At 38.1% G+C, this 19467-nt stretch overlaps 1 protein-coding gene across 1 annotated transcript in view; it reads right to left on the reverse strand.

The window, feature by feature from the left end:
- Window positions 1–19467, reverse strand: part of MYCBP2 (MYC binding protein 2) — a 342008-nt gene that overhangs the window by 274907 nt on the left and 47634 nt on the right. The window contains exon 3 of the mRNA XM_036754198.1: window positions 2549–2764. Coding sequence (XP_036610093.1) covers window positions 2549–2764 — 216 coding nt within the window. The remainder of the gene's footprint in view (window positions 1–2548; window positions 2765–19467) is intronic.

Genomic DNA, 19467 nt, shown 5'->3' on the forward strand with positions numbered 1-19467 from the left:
TATCTCATGCTATCAACTTTGTTCTGGTTATAGTTAATCCCCTTTCCAATCTTGATCCCTTGATGAATTACTTCAACTCTATACCATCCCCTCTACTCTTGAACCCCTTGTTTTACTGCTGATCATGACTTGCCAAACTCTAATCCTAGACTACCCCCTATAATCTGCCACTTTTACTCTTGTTCACATGCTCCTCAACAGACCTGGAAGAAATCACAAAACTGCTGACTGAGTCCACTTCAAATTTATGCTATCTAATCTCAACTGGGCCCTCACAACAGGGCAATCCTACTACTCCTGCCTAATTGACTTTTTATATCCCACTTGCTAAAGCTGTTCTTCAAAACTTCCATTTTCTCCTTAATCCACCTACACCACTGTACCACAACACTCTTTATTGAAGACTTTATTCATTCTTTACCTCCCTCCCAAAAGTAAGACCAATTTCTGACAGCTCCTCCTTCTAACTTCCTCATGTCACATCTTTGTGAGATCATCCCTAGCTATTTCTTCCTTCACTTCAGTCTCTGATGAGGTGAACCCATCTGCCTGACAAGACCAACATTTCTATGCATTTCCAGGTTCCCATCTCCTCCCATGTTTGCCAGCAGACTGCCTCTATCACATTCTACCATCCTGTCTCCCTTTTACCTCTCCCTATCTACTCGTTCTTTTCTTGTCACTAAAAGCAAGTCCAAATCTCTCCTATCCTAAAAAAAAAAATGCTTGTAAATTGTACCAAGTTAGACAAATAATATCCTTTCTCTCCTCTTTTTTTCAGCTAAATTTCTTGGGGGGGGTGGGGGAGGAACTGTCTACAAATGGTGTTCTGACTTCTTTTGGTCTCTGTAATCTGACTTCTGATCTCACCATTCAATCAAAACTATGGTCTCTAAAGCTACCAAGACCACTGTCAAATTGAAGGGCCTCATCCTTCCTGACCTCTCTGCAGCACTTGACACTTTGATCATTTCCTTCTTTTGAATGCTCTCTCTTCTCTGGGTTTTTGTGAGCACTCTCTACTGGTTTTCCTCCCACCTACCTAAGTCCTCCTTGTCAGTCTATTTTCCTGGATCTTTATACATGACATAATTACCAACTATGGTTGTCCCCCAAGGCTGTCTCTTGGCCCTTCTTCTCTTTTCTCTCTATACTCTGTCACTTGATGATGTCATCAACTTCCATGTGTTAAATTATCTTTGTACAAATGATTTTCATATTTATACAGCCCTAGTCTGTCTCCCAATTTACAGTCCCCCATTACCTACTATCTGTCAGATATTTCAAAGCGAATCTCCCAGAGACACCTCAAACTCAGTAGGTCCAAAACAAAACTTACCATCTTTCCCCTTCAATCACTCTACCTCCTAATTTCTGGGGGCACCTAGGTGATACATGATAGAGCACTGGGTCTAGAGCCAGGAAGACCTGAATTCAAATCCAGCCTCAAACACTTACTAACTGTGTGACTCTGGTCAAGTCACTCAACCTCTATTTGCCTATTAACCTCTATTTAATCAACTGTAAAATTGAGATAATAACATTTACCTTGCAGAGTTTTTGTCAGGATCAAATGAGATACTATTTGTAAAAGTGCTGAGGACAGTGCCTGGCAAATAGTAGGTGCTGTATAAAGGCTTGTTCCCTCCTGAACTTCCCTACTGCTGTAAAAAGTACCAGTATTCTTCTAGTCACCCAAGCGCAACCTTGCTGTCATCCTGGACTCCTCACATGCCCCCACCACACATCCAATTAGTGGTCGGATTGTTAAGTTTCTTTCTCTTTAATTCCCTTGCATACATCCCATTTTCTCCACTTGCCCAGCCATTACCCTACTTCAGGGCCTTAATACTTCTTACTTTGACTACTGGAAGAGCCTTGTAATGGATCTCCCTGCCCTGGATCTGTCCCTACTCAAATCCATCCCCTTCCAAAGTGACTTTCCTAAAACATTGGTCTGATTATGTCATTTCCTTGCTCAATAAACTCAAATGGCTCATAATTATGCCCAGGATCAAATATAAAGTCCTATGTTTGGCACTGAGGCCCTTCACAACCTGGCCCCTTCTTGTCTAATTAGTCTTCTTCAATGTCATGAGCAGTATTCCATACCACATAAAATTAATCATGCATTATGACTGTAGTCACCATTTCCAGAAAGCTTCAATATCTGCTTATCTACTACTTTGCATTACAGTTTGCCTTATAGTTTTACTTGAAAAGCATAACCACACATATCTAAGTTCTGTGTGACAGTTATCTGCCTTCCCTGTTTATTCCCAGGAATCCAAATCAATAAGGTCTTTCAAATTAAAATTTTTTAAAAGGTGCTAAAGCTACCAGGAACTCAGATGAAGAAAATAAGGATATGTAAGTAATTTCTAAAGGAAATAATTTCTCACAACTTATTGATTCTGTCTCATCTATCAACTAGTATATTATTCAAAGCTATATCTATTGTAAAGGTGAAAGTCTACTGAAATGAAATAAACTCATACATATCATGGTAAATCAGATATGTCTTTGAAGAATGATTAAGGTTGCTTACCTTGGGAAGCTTGACAGGTGGTTCTCTAGATTCTTCTTCTTCATCACTGTCTGAGTCACCACTCTGCACAGAGCTCTTTGATGCAGCTACCAAAGATGTTTCCTTCTTCTGCCACTCCAGAACACAATGGCGTACATTGCAATACACGTTGAAAGCAGATGGATTGCTGTGCAGCTTGATATCTGGTATGATAACTGTGTTCTCCAAGTTTTCAGACTGAAATAAAAAGAAAGCATTTTTCGACTTTTACAAATGACTCATTTTCCTTTGCCATAAAAAAAATATTTAGACCATTAGCTCTCCAAATAGCTCAGTACCCACAATAGTAAATTTGGTAGAGCAGCATGAAGGAGGGCTGTGGTGTCAAACTCAAAAAAAGAATCCCTGCTCACTGCACACTGATTTGGAAAATGACAAATTAACATTATCTATGTTGTATTATGTTTTTTATTTATTTTAACACTTCCCAATAACATTTTGGCCACAGGAGCAAGTTGGACACCTCTGCTGTGAGGAATAAAAAGCTAGACTTAGAATCAGGAAGTCCTGGCCTCAAGTCCTGCCTCTAACAGACTAGAGGGGTGACTATACACAGTCATTAGCCTCTCTCAGTGCCCCAAATAATTCTCTAAAACCCTAAGCTTCTGATGCCAATACATACTGGCAGAAGAGAGTTATTTCACATAAGTGAAATCATAGATTCATAGAATTTTTATGGTAGATTTTAGAAAATGGTTCTTTTCTCTCAGAGATGATGTTGCATTATCTTGCTAAATAAAATATAAGCAAATGAAGAATTTAAGATATGTCTATAATGTGAAATTAAACAAATTTAATGTCTACTTTTAGCATGTTTTACCCCATGAACATAACAACTAGTCTCATCTGGTTTATTAGTTTCAGAATACCCTTAAGCACAATGTGCTTAAGCAACACAAAATCAGCAATGACACAACGGAGTGAAAAAGAGAGATGTACTGAAAATAAAAGAGGCCCAGAGACAAGAATGTTATAAAATGTGTGTATATGTATGTGTGTACATGTATAACCAAAAGATAGACAACATGTCAATGACTCTCTTCTAACTCAGGTAATCTGATCCTTATATGACAGGATACACACATATCTATTGCTAGGCTTGCTATTTAAAGTCTTTCTACCTAGGAAAGACCTGCCAGAGTTTAATGGGGAGAGACATGTTATCTGTGGTAATGGAAGAAAGAGTAAAAAAACACAGAGGTACAGGAAAGAAAAGAGAAAGGCAGAGTCTCAGAGACAAATGATGTAGAACCAGAGAGAGATAAACAAAAACAATGATCAATACTGAATGAAACAGAGAGAAAACTTGGTGTTAAACATTGTAAAAAAAAATAGACTCAGAATCACACATTTTTAGAGCCAGAAGGAGCTTTCCAGATGATGAATGGAGCCACTTTGTTTTATAGATGAGGAAGCTGATGCCCAGAGGAGTTAAACAACTTGACCAATATCACACTATATATGAGGGGAAAAAAAGATCAAAAACCAGGCCTCTTGGCTTCCAGTTCATTAAAAAGTAAAGAAAAGACTCTAGTCTTTGGATGTTATCGGAACTGAGGTCTTTTGTATTTTCCCCTCATAACAATGTATATATTTTAAGAATGGAGCAGCAACCTTTCAAAAGTGGTATACCAGAAATGGTAAATGGAAAAGGCTAGTGAAGACAGTAGATAAGAACTTTCAAAAAGAGAAAGACAAGATGGCAATAGGAACTTGTCATAAGCCTTCCAAATTGGCATATGTCCCATTTTTACACTGCCCTGGAATCTCTAAAATATTTTATTTTCGTTATAGCTACCCAAAAGACATTTGAAGTAACAAAGTGTTCATATTATCAGAGCTTGTTTAACACTAGAAGGACCATAATTTAAGAATAACTCAAAGTACCAAGTTGCATTAATTGATGCAGTGCATTTTTTAATTCATAAAGAAAATAGAGACAGGAGTATCAAAATATTTATTTAAAAATAAAATTATACTATTTTTGCATCAATTGGTACCCAATAAAAAGAAAAATGAAAAAGCAATTAGTACTGAGTAAGACATAAATGGGAAAAACCTTTACCTCAAAAACACCTAAAAGTATTCTTTTGTTTTTACAACTCCAGGAAAGGTGTATGGGAAACAAATATCTTGCTATAAAATACTCCAATATACAATGAATTAGGTTATTTTGAAGGCCAGCCTATGTTCTGTGCATAGTAATGCACAGAGCACTTCTTAACATGTCATAGAAGGTCTCACTATAGGTACTTAATTTATCTTCAGACACCAGCAAAGTGGTTTTGTGATAATGAAAAAGTCAACTGGAATATCATGATTACTTCACAAAACAGTATTGCCTCCATAAAGTAAGCTAGATAAATGCCACATTAGGCTAGAATGTTGACAAAATTGGGGGTAAGGCAGACAAAGAGACCCTTAGTGAGTTCTCCTTCACTAGCAGTCTTCAGAATATTATCATCATCATTACTGCTCAGAATGTGTCATAATTATCCATATCCTTAGAAGCAGCGAGGTGACATAATGCATAGCGCACTGGACCTGGAGTTAGATTTGAATTTAAATACTGGCTCAGAAACTGGCTATGTGACCCTGTTCAAGTCAATAAACCTGTCTCAGTATCCTCATCCATAAAATGTAGATAATAATAATATTAGCACCTACTTTTCAGGACTGTTGTGAAAATCAAAAGAGTTAATATTTGTAAAGTGCTTTGCAAACCTCAAGTACCATATAAATACTAGCTATGACAATGATGATGGCAAATGAGTTCCATATCTAGTCACATTTAGAAATATCTAGGTATTTAAAAGGAGACTACTTCTATTAGATGAGTTTAGTAGTTAATAAGCAGGTAATTATTTTCTTCTATTTCATTTTCAGTATAGGTCTTCTAAAATTGGAAAACAAGAAAAATGTTATTTTGCATATTTATTATCTATGGCTCTAACTCTTTCATAAATTCAGTCACTGTCTTTCTGGATCAAAGTATGAATATAAGTCCCTTAAATTATTTTACTATTTCAAAAATATCCATCAAATACCCAGGGTTCAGGAGGAAATTTTTGTTACAAAATGAATATTTCACATTTAATATGATCAACAAGAAAAATGTCAATTTCTCTCTTACCTTAAATGCCAATTGAAGTACTTTGGCAGGAGAAAGTCCTATATTAATGGCTCACAATATGTAAGTGTCCTATGTTCTGCACCCATATTATTGCATAATTTCTCTCTTTTTTTGGTTGTCAGTGTTGATATTTAATGTTAAATTTCTATTATATAATTTTGTATAATTTTTATTTAATATTTTATTTTCCCCAATTATACATAAAAATATTTTTACATTAATTTTTTAACAATTTTGAGTTCATTTTCTCTCCCTTCTTTCCTCCCCTCCCATCACTGAGAAGGGAAGCAATTTGAAATAGGCTATACTTGTGCGGTAGTGCAAAACTTATTTCCATATTAGTTGTGTTGTGAAAGAAAAAGCCGAACAAAAAAAAAAACAACAGAAAAAAAAGTTTTTAAAAGTATGCTTCAAATTGCATGCAGACACCATCAGAGCTTTCCCTGAACGTGGATAGTATATTTCATCATAAGCCCTTAACAACTGTCTTGCATCACTGTATTGTTGAAAATAGTTAAGTCATTCATAGTTGATCATCACACAATGTTGCTTTTACTGTGTACAATGTTCTGTTCATTTCATTTTGCATCAGTTTATTTAAGTCTTTCCAGGTTTTTCCTGAAAGCATCCTGCTCATCAATTTGCAATTCTTTGTCACCACAAAAAGAGCTGTGACAAGTATTTTTGTACTTATAGGACCTTTTCTTTGTTTTTTTTAAATCTCTTTGGAGATTTTACAGTTCTTTAGGCATAGTTCCCAAATTACTCTCCAGAATGGTTGAAGTAGTTCACAACTCCACTAACAGTACATTAGTGTCTCAATGTTCCCACATCCTATCCAATACTTGTCATTTTCCTTTTCTTTCATATTAGCCAGTCTGATAGGGGTGGTACCTCAGAGTTGAATTTCTTTAGTCAACAGCAATTTAAAGCATTTTTTCATATCACTATAGATAACTTTGATTACCGCATCTGAAACTGCCTGTTCATAGCCTCTGACCACTTATCAATTGAGGAATGACTTGTATTCTTAAAAATTTGACTCAGTTTTCCCATATTTGATAAGTGAGGCCTTTATCAGAGAAACCTGCTGTTAATTTTTTTCACAGTTATGGTTACTGTATATTTCCTTCTATCCTATTTTCCCCCATCTCTCTCTCTCTCTCTCTCTCTCTCCCCATCCCTGCCCTTCCTCAAAAGTTTTGCCACTGACTGCCCCTTCCCTCAATCTACCCTCCTTTTTTTTTTGAGGGGGGAAGGCAGAGCAATTGGGGTTAAGTGACTTGCCTAAGGTCACGACACAGCTAGCAAGTGTGTCAAGTGTCTGAGGCCAGATTTGAACTAAGGTCCTCCTGACTCCAGGACCCATGCTTTACTCACTGCACCACCTAGCTGCCCCAGTGTCTACTTTCCCTTCTATCAGTCCTCCCCCCCTTCTCTTATCCCCTCCCCTTCTACTTTTCTGCATGGTAAGATAAATTTCTATACCTAACTGAGTATGTTAGTCCCTCTTGCAGCCAATTCCAAAGAGAGTAAAGTTCAAGCACCCCCCCCTCCAATCTCACTCATCTTTCCCTCCATTATAAAAGTTCTTTCACACACCTATTATGTGATAATTTACCCTATTTTACCTCTTACTTTCCCCTTCTCCCAGGGCACTCCTCTTTCTCACCCTTTTATTTTGTTTAGATATCATCCTATCATAGTCGACTGCCATACACTTTCTGTCTATGTGTACCCCTAACTGCTCTAATAGTGATAAAGTTCTTAAGAGTTAAAGGATCATCTTCTGGTGTAAGCATGCAAACAGTTTAACCTTATATTTTCTCTTTCCTGTTTACCATCTTATGCTTCTCTTCAGTCTTGTATTTGAAAATAAAATTTTCTGCCCAGCTCTGGGCAGGAATGCTTGAAAGTCCTCTATTTCACTGAATATCCATTTTTCCCCTGAAGGATTATACTGTTTCACTGGGCAGGAGATTCTTGGTTGTAATCCTAGCTCCTTTGCTTTCTGGAATATCATATTCCAAGCCCTCTGATCCTTTAATGTAGAAGCTGCTAAATCCTGTGTTATCCTGACTGTGCCATGGATCCATGATATAAGAAATGTTTATTTCTGGCTGCTTACAATATTTTTTCCTTTATCTAGGAGCTCTGGAATCTGGTTATAATATTCCTGGGAGTTTTCATTTGGGGAGCTCTGTGTTGGGTTCTTTCAATTTCTATTTTACCCTCTGGTTCTAGGTTATCAGGGCAGTTTTCCTTGATAATTTCCTGAAAAATCATGTCCAAGCTCTTCTTTTTTTGATCATGGCTTTCAAAAAGTCTAATAATTCTGAGAGAAATTACTATTAATTAGGATACAGGCTTTTTATTTCCTCATTCAGGGATCAGCCCCTGTATGAGATTACCCAAATCCCCCAGGAATATGCTGTATCTTGGTCAGGACCCCACCCAATTAGGAAACCTTACTTCTGTTTAGAATGTAAATAGAATCTAATCTAGGTGAGTTCCAGCCCCAAAGCATCAAGTCTATGCCCCTGTAACCCTCTATTGGAGTTTAGGGAGATCTGGCTCATAAAGGAGAAAACCAACCAGAGTGGTCTGAGTAGAGATGGATTCCTTTGTCCAGAATGCTGGAACAAGTTGAGTCTCATGATCAAGCCACATTCTCAGCAGGAAGAACTGAAGGTTTTCAACCTACCTCCTAATTTGAAAGTCCATACCCTCACTAATTGTTCACCAATCAGGGTTGATTTTCACCTGTCAGGGCTACCCCTTGTCCAAAGATACTTGAGCATTCACTATCTCCATAGTTTTGTTTTCGGGAGAAACACTGATCAGAAATTTATTGATTACCAGCTAGCCTAATGAATAAAACAATTATTAATTACCCAGAAACTCTATCTCTTGGGCTTTTCATTCATCTCAGTTCTCAAATTATCTCTCCTGGATCTATTTTCCAGGTCAGTTGTTTTTCCAAAGAGATATTGCATATTTTCTTCTATTTTTTTCATTCTTTTGATTTTGTTTTATTGTTTCTTCATGTCTTATGAAGTCATTAGCTTCCACTTGCCCAATTATAATTTTTAAGTAATTGGTTTTTTTTCAGTAAACTTTTGTACCTCCTTTTACATTTTATCAATTCCACTTCTTAAGAAGTCCTTTTCTTTAATGAATTTTTGTACATCTTTTTCCATTTGGCCAATTCTGCTTTTTAAAGAATTCTCTTCAGTAGATTTTTGTGACTCTTTTACCAGTAGGTTTATCCTGTGTTTTAACTTATTTTTTTCAGCATTTTTTGAGCCTCCTTTACCAAGCTGTTGGCTCTTTTTTCCATAATATTCTTGTATCACTCTCATTTCTTTCCCCAATTTTTCTTCTATCTCTCTTATTTGATTTTTAAAATTCTTTTTGATTTCTTCCAGGATTTCTTGATGGGCCTGAGTCTAATTCACATTTTCCTTTGAAGCTGTGTAGCAGATTTGGCTTTGTTGTCTCCTTCTGAGTTTGTGTTTTGATCTTGTCACCACAGTAACTTTCTATGATCAGGTTCTTTTGTTATTTGCTCATTTTTTTCTATACTATTTCTTGACTTTTAATGTGTTAAAGTTGGGTTCTGCTCCTGGGGTGGAAAGGTATATCATTAAGGCAGAATTCATGACTTCAAAGATAACTATGAATATGCCTGAATGTTCCAGAATTGCAGGATATAAGGAATTCTCTAAGTAGAAAGTAGAGGAGTTAAAGCATTAAGTAGCAGACCCATGGACCAGTGTCCTCAATTCAACATCCTGGCAAGAATCTTCCAAAACTAGTATGCCTATCTCACAACAGTGACCAGGAGGCCACAGAAAAACATTATGGCAGCAAGCCAAGCCATACTGGTGCTTCCCCCCCCCCCCTCCCGCTCCAATGCCAGGACCCTCCAGCAAGAAGACCACCCACTGGCCTCAAGCCCCTGCTCAGCATTCTCTGGTCTCCATGAGGGTTAGTCCTGCCTTTTTGTAGTGCCTGCTGCTGTCGCCACCGCTTCTGCCACAATCTCCAAGCTGTGTTCCAGCTAGCTGACTGCTTCCTCTCTCCTACAGCTCTCAACTGCTCACACCAACTGCCTCTTAGCTCTGCTCCAACTGTTCAGCAAGCTCCTCCTACCACAGGCTTCCACTAGCTCCAGTCCTAGCCACTCCCCCCAGCACTCTGAGAGCCCCGCCCCTGAAGCCCACTCAAATGTGCAGGGAAGATCTTCCCATTCACTGATTGCCTTTACAACAAGGCATTGTTCAAGTTTTGGGTTTTTTTCCCTCCCAGCTGTTTTCAGAGCTAGGGTTTTTTTTTTCCGGTGGGGGAGGGGAGTCTGTAAGTTTTCAGTTCTTCCAAGGTACCATGATCTAAAGGAGAATTGTGTTTATATCTCTCTTGGCCTGTCCTCTGGTCTGTGAGCAACCACAAGCACTCTTTTCTGCCCTGAAACTGTCACCAGAGTCCTCTTGCCGCTGTGGCTTCAAGCCCTGGTGTACTAGTGTTCCTCCTCACTTTGGGGCTGTGACCTGAGCCTATGGCCCAGATCTGCATATAGGCAATACAACAGAGTTCTACACCCAGTGCCAGCAAAGGGACCCCTGTAATCTCCTTCTAACCAGTTTTCTGACTCTCTTACCATCTGTGGGCTGAGAGCTCTGGTAGCCACTGTATTTCACAATTTTTCAAATAGCTTTCCTTTAATGGGCTATTTTTTAACAATATAACTAATTATTCTTATAATATCTTTAAAGCTCCCATATGTAACTCCTCACTCATACTTATTGATCAAATGACTATAAAAGCATTCAATCTGTTCAAACTGAACAAAGGACCACATTGTAAACTAGTGCTTGCAGCATAACATCAATGAGGCTCCATAGTACACATTCTAATTCAATTATTCTACATTATATTATTTTCATTAAAAAGTCCACCAATCATTTAAAAAAATTTTCTCCATGTGTCATTACTATATATAGATATATAAAGTAACAAATCTGCAATGAAATGAGCAAATAAACATAGAGAATTCACTTTCACATAACTGGAAATCATTCAAATCTGCTTTGCATATGATTCACCATGCATTTTTTCAACTGTATTGATAGCAGCAAGTAGCACCAATTTAGCAATTCTGTAAGCAGTCTTGTTCAAAGTAAGCCACCCTTTTTGATGAAAGAGACATAGTTTGGGAAAAAGACTGTTCTTGGTTATTATTAAAAGAATTTAATTTTCTCAGGTAAAAAAAAATCTTATACAAATGTATTCTGCATATACACTTTCAAGATATTTCAATTTATGCTGGTGGAGCTGTGAACTGATCCAGACATTCTGGAGAGGAATTTGGAACTATGGTCAAAGGGCTATAAAAATGTGCATACCCTTTGACCCAACATTACCACTTCTAGGGCTGTATCCTAAAGAGATCACACAAATGGAAAAGGGACCTGTATGTACAAAAATATTTATAGTGGCTCTTTTGTGGTAGCAAAGAATTGGAAATCAAGGGGATGCCCATCAATTGGGGAATGGCTGAACAAGCTGTGGTATATGAATATAATGGAATACTATTATGCTATAAGAAACGGGGAAGATACAGACTTCATAATAACCAGGAAAAACCTACATGATATAATGCTTAGTGGGCAGAGCAGAACCAGGAGAACATTATATACAACCACAGAGATATTGATTCTGTGATGACTAACCTTGATAGACTTGGGTCTTCTAAGCAATACAAGAATTAAAGACAACTCCAAAGGACTCATGATGAAGAGAGCTAACTACATCCAGAGAAAGAACTATGGAGTCTGAATGCAGACTGAGGTAAACTATTCGCTCTCCTTTTTTTTTTCTTTCTTTTGTTTGCTTTTTCCTTTTTGTTTTTTTGGTTTTCTTTCTTCTTTCACATGATTCATTCCATTGGTCATAATTCTTCTTTACAACTTGACTACTGTGTAAATAAGTTCAATGCAAAGTGATATGCAGAAGATATATCGGATTCCACACCATCTTGGGGAGGGAAGGGGGACGGGGCAGTGGAGGGGGGGGGAGGGACGGGAAGAAAATCTGGAACTCAAAATCATGTGGAACTGAGTGTTGTAAACTAAACATAAAAAAATCTTAATTTAAAAAGATATTTCAATTTATTGGTTTCCATGCTGTGTACTACTAAAGCATTTCAACAAAGGAGGCCGTGGTCTTTCTTGTCCAATAAGTAAAGTACCCATGTATACCAGTGCCTCATAGTCTCTGGATTTGGGCTTTTTATTTATATTTTCACTACCTAAACTGTTTCTACTGTCTTTGCTTATACTATTTTTCAGTTGCTCCTGAGAAATTCTTTTCAAAGTGATTATATACTTATCACAAAATTGACATTTTTTTCAGTTTAAAAAAATAAACATTAAATTTAATGGCATAAAATTCTACATTATTATAACTTAAATTTTTCCATTTTTAAAAGTTGTAATTTTGGGGAAGTGAACTAATTACATTTACCAAAGTGAAAAGGGGCTAATCGGGATTACAGCTGTGATTTAGCTGGCATAGGGAACTTCCAGATGAAGAAACTATCTCTATAAATGCACCTTAGCATCTCTGTGCAACTTACAGAATTAAAGCATTGCCTTTGGCAATGAGAAATTAAGAGACTTGTCACAGTTCACATGGCCAGTCTATGTCGGAAGTAGGACCTGAATCCATCCTGTCACTGAGTCTAGCTCTCTATCTGTTATACTACATTGCTGATATTGTGTTTCAACTTCAAGTATAGAAACTTCACATTCAAATGTAGCAAGCAGTACAATGATTCAGTTCACTGTATTTCAAACCTACATTGCATTGGTGGCAGTTTTTTGTCCATGTATTTATTTTAACTTGGCTGTTGGTGCTATAAATGTCATATATCCAGTGACCAATAAGCAGAAATACTAGTAGAGCAGGGGGTCCAAACATGAGGTGTACAAACCCTCAAGGGGACTATGGAAAGATTTCAAGGGATCTGTGAACTAACCTTTGGTTCTCTTTGCAATCTATGAATTTTATTTTATGCATTTCAAAACATTATTCTGAAAGGCGGTCTATTGACCTCACTAGACAGCCAAAGGGGTCCATAAACACAAAGGTTAAGAATCCTTCTACTAGAGAAACAAAATTATATCAATCTTGGCAAGTTAACTATACAGGAAATCAGAAGTTTCAGCTAAATCAAAAGATGGCATATAGCCTGGAGACAAGTAAAGTATTTGGCAAAGTTGGTTTACCACAGATCCAAAGACAACAAAAAGTATCACATAATGGGGTATTTGGTCATCTCTTATTGCATTGCTTATGAGAAGTATCTGCAAAAAGACCACCATAAACAGTTTATGTGCCAAAATCTACTGCAGAGGATGAAGAGGTAGAAAAATTCTACCAAGAACTTGATAAAACTCTCCAAAATAAAACAGCATACACTTTGAGTCCAGGTGACTTGGATGCAAATATGAAGAAGATGGTAGAAATTATACTGTAAAAGAAGGGTCACACAAAAGGACTAAGAGAGGCCAAAGACTTTGCCACCACAAAAAGAGATGCTTCAAATATTTGTATACCTTAAGAGATCTTTTCCTGTATTGAACATTTTGGGCTCCTTGCTGTTATGATGAAGTGGACTGACTAGCTATGGGAGCTGAGCATTTGGTTATGGGATATGGTTCTCTGGTGTCTGAATAAATGGTTTACTTCTTCTACCTTCTATGTGGAGAGTCTTGTATACTTTGTGATACAGAACCACATAGGCATTTTGACAATTATCATCTATGTTATTATTACTGCCTTACTGTTTCATTTGGCAATGAGGATGGGATGATGTAACCTATTGCTCCCTAGCAAGGAAATGATCTAAGGGCACTGGTCTCTGTGACGACTGGAAGCAGAAGCTACAGGGTGGAGGACCTAAAGATTTGGAGCCATGTCTCAGAGAGGTTACTGTTGAGCTAGGAATGGAGATCCCAAGAGCGATCTCTAGATGAGGCTGGATTTTACTCACAGCCTATCGTATTGTATGTGAACACAGAGACAGACTATTAAGAGAGAGAGAGCGCAGACTCAGTTGCTGAAATGTCTGAGAATATTCAGCCTATACCACAGCAAGATGGCGAAACTCAGGTGGTAGAACAGCAGGAAGCTAACAGCCTTGTTGTAAATTCAGCTAGAAGGCAGAGGGAGCCAAGGTCTTCAAGAATACACCTCAGTTCAGCGAGGTCGAGCCTAGCAGGCAGTGTGGTTACCATGGTAACAGGGGCAGAGAAGCTAGACAGGAGGATACAATGTCAAAACCTCCAGTACAAAGCGATACTTTGTTGCATGCTACTCCTGAGCCACCACAGAGGGTTTACTGTATCACACCAGACTTCTCAAAGAGAAGTGCACACCACAGAGTGAAGGAGGCAGGAAACAGAAGGTGAATGCTACTCAGTTTAGGCTGGTTTTGGAGGGTTTTACACAGCAGGAAATCACAGATATCTTGAGTAGGTTGGCCCAGAGAACTGGAGAATTGTTAATATCTTGGATAGTTAGAATCAGTGATGAAGGGGTCACAGGAGTGTCTGCAAATTCTGTGGATTGTATGAGATTCATAAGTATTAGTCAGAACTCTTTTGTACAGCAAGCTTTTAGAGATTATCATTTGCAAAGAATCGATCAAGCAACCAATTTGTTGGCTTTGGCTGCAACAGGCTGTAAAGAGGAATATCCTAATGATACTACGTGGCCTACTAATGCAAACAAACCCTGGTATTCAATTAGGGACTGCACAAGAAAGTTAGAGGAGGAGGTGATGAAGACTGCTATCATGTTAGGGAATGCTGAAGTTTATTTTGAAACTCCCTTGGGAGTCTCTCATAGGAATTTGATAATTAAGATGGCACCCCCCACTTATAACCATGTGATTCTGACTCTGCTGATTGCAGAAGTAGGGAACCCTCTTTCAGAAGTGCTGGACAAGATTTCACAGTTAAGTGACTTAGGAGACTGGGGTAGAAATAAGTTTCCGTGGGAAAGAGGGGTAAAACAGTCAATGGATTCAATGTCCAATGAATAGAGTGACAAGGAAAGAGATGTTTACTGTTCTATTGAAAGCAGGGGTAGATTTTAGAAGAATAGATGGCATTCCAACTAATGAGCTATACAAAATGTACAAGATAAGGGGCTTAATATTAATAGTAAATGGAAAAGAGAAGTAAGAACTGCCCCTACAAATCCTACAGACCTTGAATCCAAGTGAGTTACACCTTCAAGGAGACTAGGGAATAGGCCAAGCCCCAGATCAGATTAAAGAAACACACAGATGGGATTACAGATCCCATATCAATCTGATTATATATTGGAAGAATGGATCATATACTGTAATTAGGGCATTGACTGAAACTGGGGCAGAGGCCAGCTTTATGGAAACCCTGACAAATTTAAGCATGGAACTCCTATTACCATCACAGCACTAGAAGGGGCTGAAATATCAGCCAAACAAGTCAAGGTGATGATGAAAATTGACAATTGCCTAAAAAAAGAATATACCATGGTCATTGTACCCATTCCTGAATACATCATTGGAACAGATATATTGAAAGGCATGACTCTGAATTTGCCTGAGGGAAGATATCAATTTGCAGTAAGGAAGATAGGAATTAATACAGTTTTGGTGGGAAAAGTAAAGCTGGACCCAATCACTTTACCTGAACCTTCTAAAGTAATTACTTTGAAGCAGTATCATGTGCCAGCTGAGCAAGATGACATTGCCAATACTATAAAGGAATATTTTGAAGCAGGAGTATTAGTACTTACAACAATTCAATGGAATAATCCTACATGACCAATATGAAAGTCAGATGGAATATGGAGAATGACAGTGGGCTACAGAAAATTGAATAAAGTGACTCTACCCTTGTATGCTGCTGATTCAGATACTATTACCTTAATAGAAAGGATCCAGAAATATAATGGGACTTGGTACTCAGTTATTGATTTGGCCAATGCTTTCTTTACAATCCCAATAGACTCCAAACAATGGAACTAGTTTGCTCTTATGTGGCAGGGGCGACAATATACTTTTGCACGCTTGCCACAAGGATAACTGCATAGCCCAGTCTTTTGTCATAGGATTGTGGCTGAACATTTGAATGAATTGAAGTTACCTGGTATACAGCTTACCTGCTACATAGATGATATTTTGATACAGGGAGAAAATGTAAAAGAAGTGGAGAAGAGTTTGATACTTTTAATTGAGCATATGAAAAGCAAAGGATGGGAAATAAAACATGCAAAGATTCAAGGACCAGCTCAAACTGTAAAGTTCTGGGGTATACAGTAGAATAAAGGACTGTGAGAAATTCTCCCACAAGCTCAACAAAAGATTCAAGATTTTCCTATCCCCACCAATAAGAGGCACAAAAGTTCATAGTTTGGATATTGGAGGCACCACATTCCACATCTTGGACAAATTTTGAAACCCTTGTATATTGTTACCAGGAAAAAATATGAATTTGACTAGGAACTTGAACAGAGTAAAGCTTTTGAAGAAGCTAAAGCTGCTATACAGTTACCTCTGGATTTATGGCCTATGCAAAGTAGACCAGTGGAATTCCAAGTGACTATACAGGATGACTATATGAATTGGAGTTTATGGCAGAAACAACAAAGCAGAAATGTATCCTTAGGATTTTGGTCAAGGAAACTATCTTCATCTGCATTACAACACACACCTTTTGAAAAGCAGTTGTTAGCTGCATATTGGGTTTTGGTAGAGACTGAACCACTGACTCTGGGCCATGAAGTGATATTGAGGCCTGGAATCCCTATTATGACTTGGGTAATACCAAGTACCCTAGCATCTCACAGAATTGGATATGCACAAGAGGCTAGCATAATTAAATGGAAATGGTATATTCAGAATAGATTGAAAACAGGCAAAAGTAGAGTTTCTGCTCTACATGAATCTATGACAAGCATTGACATTGATGAAAATGACAAAACCCCTGAACCAAGGCAACAGTTGGTACAATCCTTAGTAAAATGAAATGATGGAATGACCGAAGAACAGTAGAAACATGCATGGTTTATTGATGGGACAGCAAAATATTTGGACCATAAAAGACACTGGAAAGCAGTAGCCTATAACCCATGTACTAAGAGAACTTTGGAAAGTACTGGGATAGGTAGAAGTAGTCAATATGCTGAACTTATGACAGTATATCAAGCTATTAAAACAGAGAGAGGAGGACAGTGTCGTATATTCACTGATTCATGGGTAGTAGCTAATGGGTTAGCTATGTGGATGCCAATGTGGAAGAATCAGAATTGGGAAATTCATATTAAACAAGTTTGGGGCAAAGAACTATGGGAAGATATATAGGACATGTCTTTGGTTACTAATTTGTCAGTTTTTCACGTGGATACTCACGTGCCCCTCACTACACCAGAACGTGAGTACAATGTACATGCTGATCAACTAGCAAAGATTGCTACTGAACATATTATTCCTACTTTGACAACAACTGATGATCCAGTACTAGTAAAATGGGACTACCAAACAGCCAGACATTTACGGGTCCAGGACACACACCGGTGGGCACAAGATCGAGGTATTAGTATCTCTTATTCATTGTTAAAGCAAGTAACAAAGGAGTGTCATATACGTCAACTGGAAAAGGAACGAACTGTTCCTCAGGTAATAACAGCAAAGGGAAAAGTTCCAGCCCAGATATGGCAGATAGATTACATTGGACCACTACCACAAGATAAAAGATGCAAATTTATATGTACTTGAATTGAAAACTATTCAGATGTACTAGTTGCTTGTCCTTTTAAGAATGCAACCCAGAAAAATACCTGTAAAACTCTAGATATTATAACTCTATATTATGGAACCCCCATGCAGATTCAAAGTGACAATGGGTCACACTGCAAAGGTAATGAGATAAAGAGATGTTGAGTATTGAACAATACAGAGTGGATATATCATATTCCATATTATCCGCAAACACCTGGATTGATAGAAAGAATGAATGGATTGTTGAAAGAACAGTTAAGAAAGTTAAGTTCTAATAATTCGTATCAACATTGGAAGGATAATTTGAATAATAGACCATCGGGAGGAAGTACACCTCTGGCCAGAATGATGACCCTGAATCTACAAATCAGAAAACAGTAAACACATAAAATCCAAAATATTGAGTATTGGACTGTGAGAGAAGATGTCCCACCAACGTATCCAGGAATACCTGGTTCAGCAGGATATGATTTACACCGTTTAGAGAACTTTTGGTTGGATAGAAAAGAAATAAGAAAACTCTCTACTGGGATATGTATAAGAATACCTAAGAATCATTTTGAATGGATGGATAATATCTAAACCAGGATTAGCAGCTCAATGAATACATGTATTGGCTGGAGTGACAGATTCTAGTTATCAAGGAGAAATTATTGTGACACTCCAGAATTTAGGTGAAGAGTCTATACAGTTGTGTAAAAATGATAGAATAGTTCAAATGATTATTATTCCTTCTGAAACAATACGTCTTGTGAAAACTGACCCTCCTTCCAAAATAACTATCAGAAGAAAGGAAGGATTTGGTTCTACTGACAGAATAAAAATGGGAGCTAAAGTATGGGTAAAGCGGAAGCTGGACGATGTTTCAAAGGTTGCAGAAATTATAGCACATGGGAAAGACAATACTGTTAGCAGTGGTCTACTCAGGAGAAAATGGTTATGAAACTGTATCTTTGACTCATGTATTCTATTGTGAATGAGGCTATGATAGTCTCTTTGTTTCTTTTTGGCTTCTGTCTCTTAAATTTGTTTGTGAGATTTGTTTCCTGCAGGCTTAGTGCCATCCACCTGCAGACGTCTGATCACATAAGCCAGATGTCACCCTCTGATTGCTCAATGTCACCTCTGGACCGGTCCAGAAAGACCACTATCATCCCTGGACCTGGCATCAACTGAGTTCCAGATGCCAGCTTGCTAATGAACTGACCTCTCGAATAGGACTCTTTATCTCTTGGGGCAGGAGCAGCTCTATGTCCAATTTCAGCAGGGAAAAACTTTGGAGGACGAGACCTTCATCCCTCACCCCAAGATTCTGAGCCCCATTCGTTCAAGGGGAAGAATGACAACATTGTTTTATATGCTTTTCTTGTGGTATCCCTGTTACATTGCTGTGTTCAGTTCTGTTGACACCAGTTATCCAGTTATCCCAAAATTCCCATTGCCCTCTGTAATTGACAAAAAAGATCTTGGGGCTGAATGTGTTAGCAATTTTGACTTAAAGATCTTTCCCACCCATTAATAGGCCGTGTGACCCGCTTATGTCACAGGAAGCCTAAGTTACATGTGGTGGGAGGAGCTTCCTGATAGGAAAAGGAAGTTATGTCACAGAAAATGTTGAGAGAGAGAGAGAGAGAGAGAGAGAGAGAGAGAGAGAGAGAGAGAGAGAGAGAGAGATGTTATGGCTGCCCTTATGATTGTTAGAACTGAACAGCAGGGGGTTAGAGAGGTTCTGGGATGTTGAGGCTCCATGTTGTGATGTTTTGGGCTCCTTGCTGTTATGATGAAGTGGACTGACTGGCTGTGGGAGCTGAGCATTTGGTTATAGGCTATGGTTCTCTGGTGTCTGAATAAACGGTTTACTTCTTCTGCCTTCTATGTGGAGAGTCTTGTATACTTTGTGATACAGAACCACAC

The sequence above is a fragment of the Trichosurus vulpecula genome, chromosome 4 (assembly GCF_011100635.1).
Source record: "Trichosurus vulpecula isolate mTriVul1 chromosome 4, mTriVul1.pri, whole genome shotgun sequence".
Classification (NCBI taxonomy): Eukaryota; Metazoa; Chordata; class Mammalia; order Diprotodontia; family Phalangeridae; genus Trichosurus; species Trichosurus vulpecula.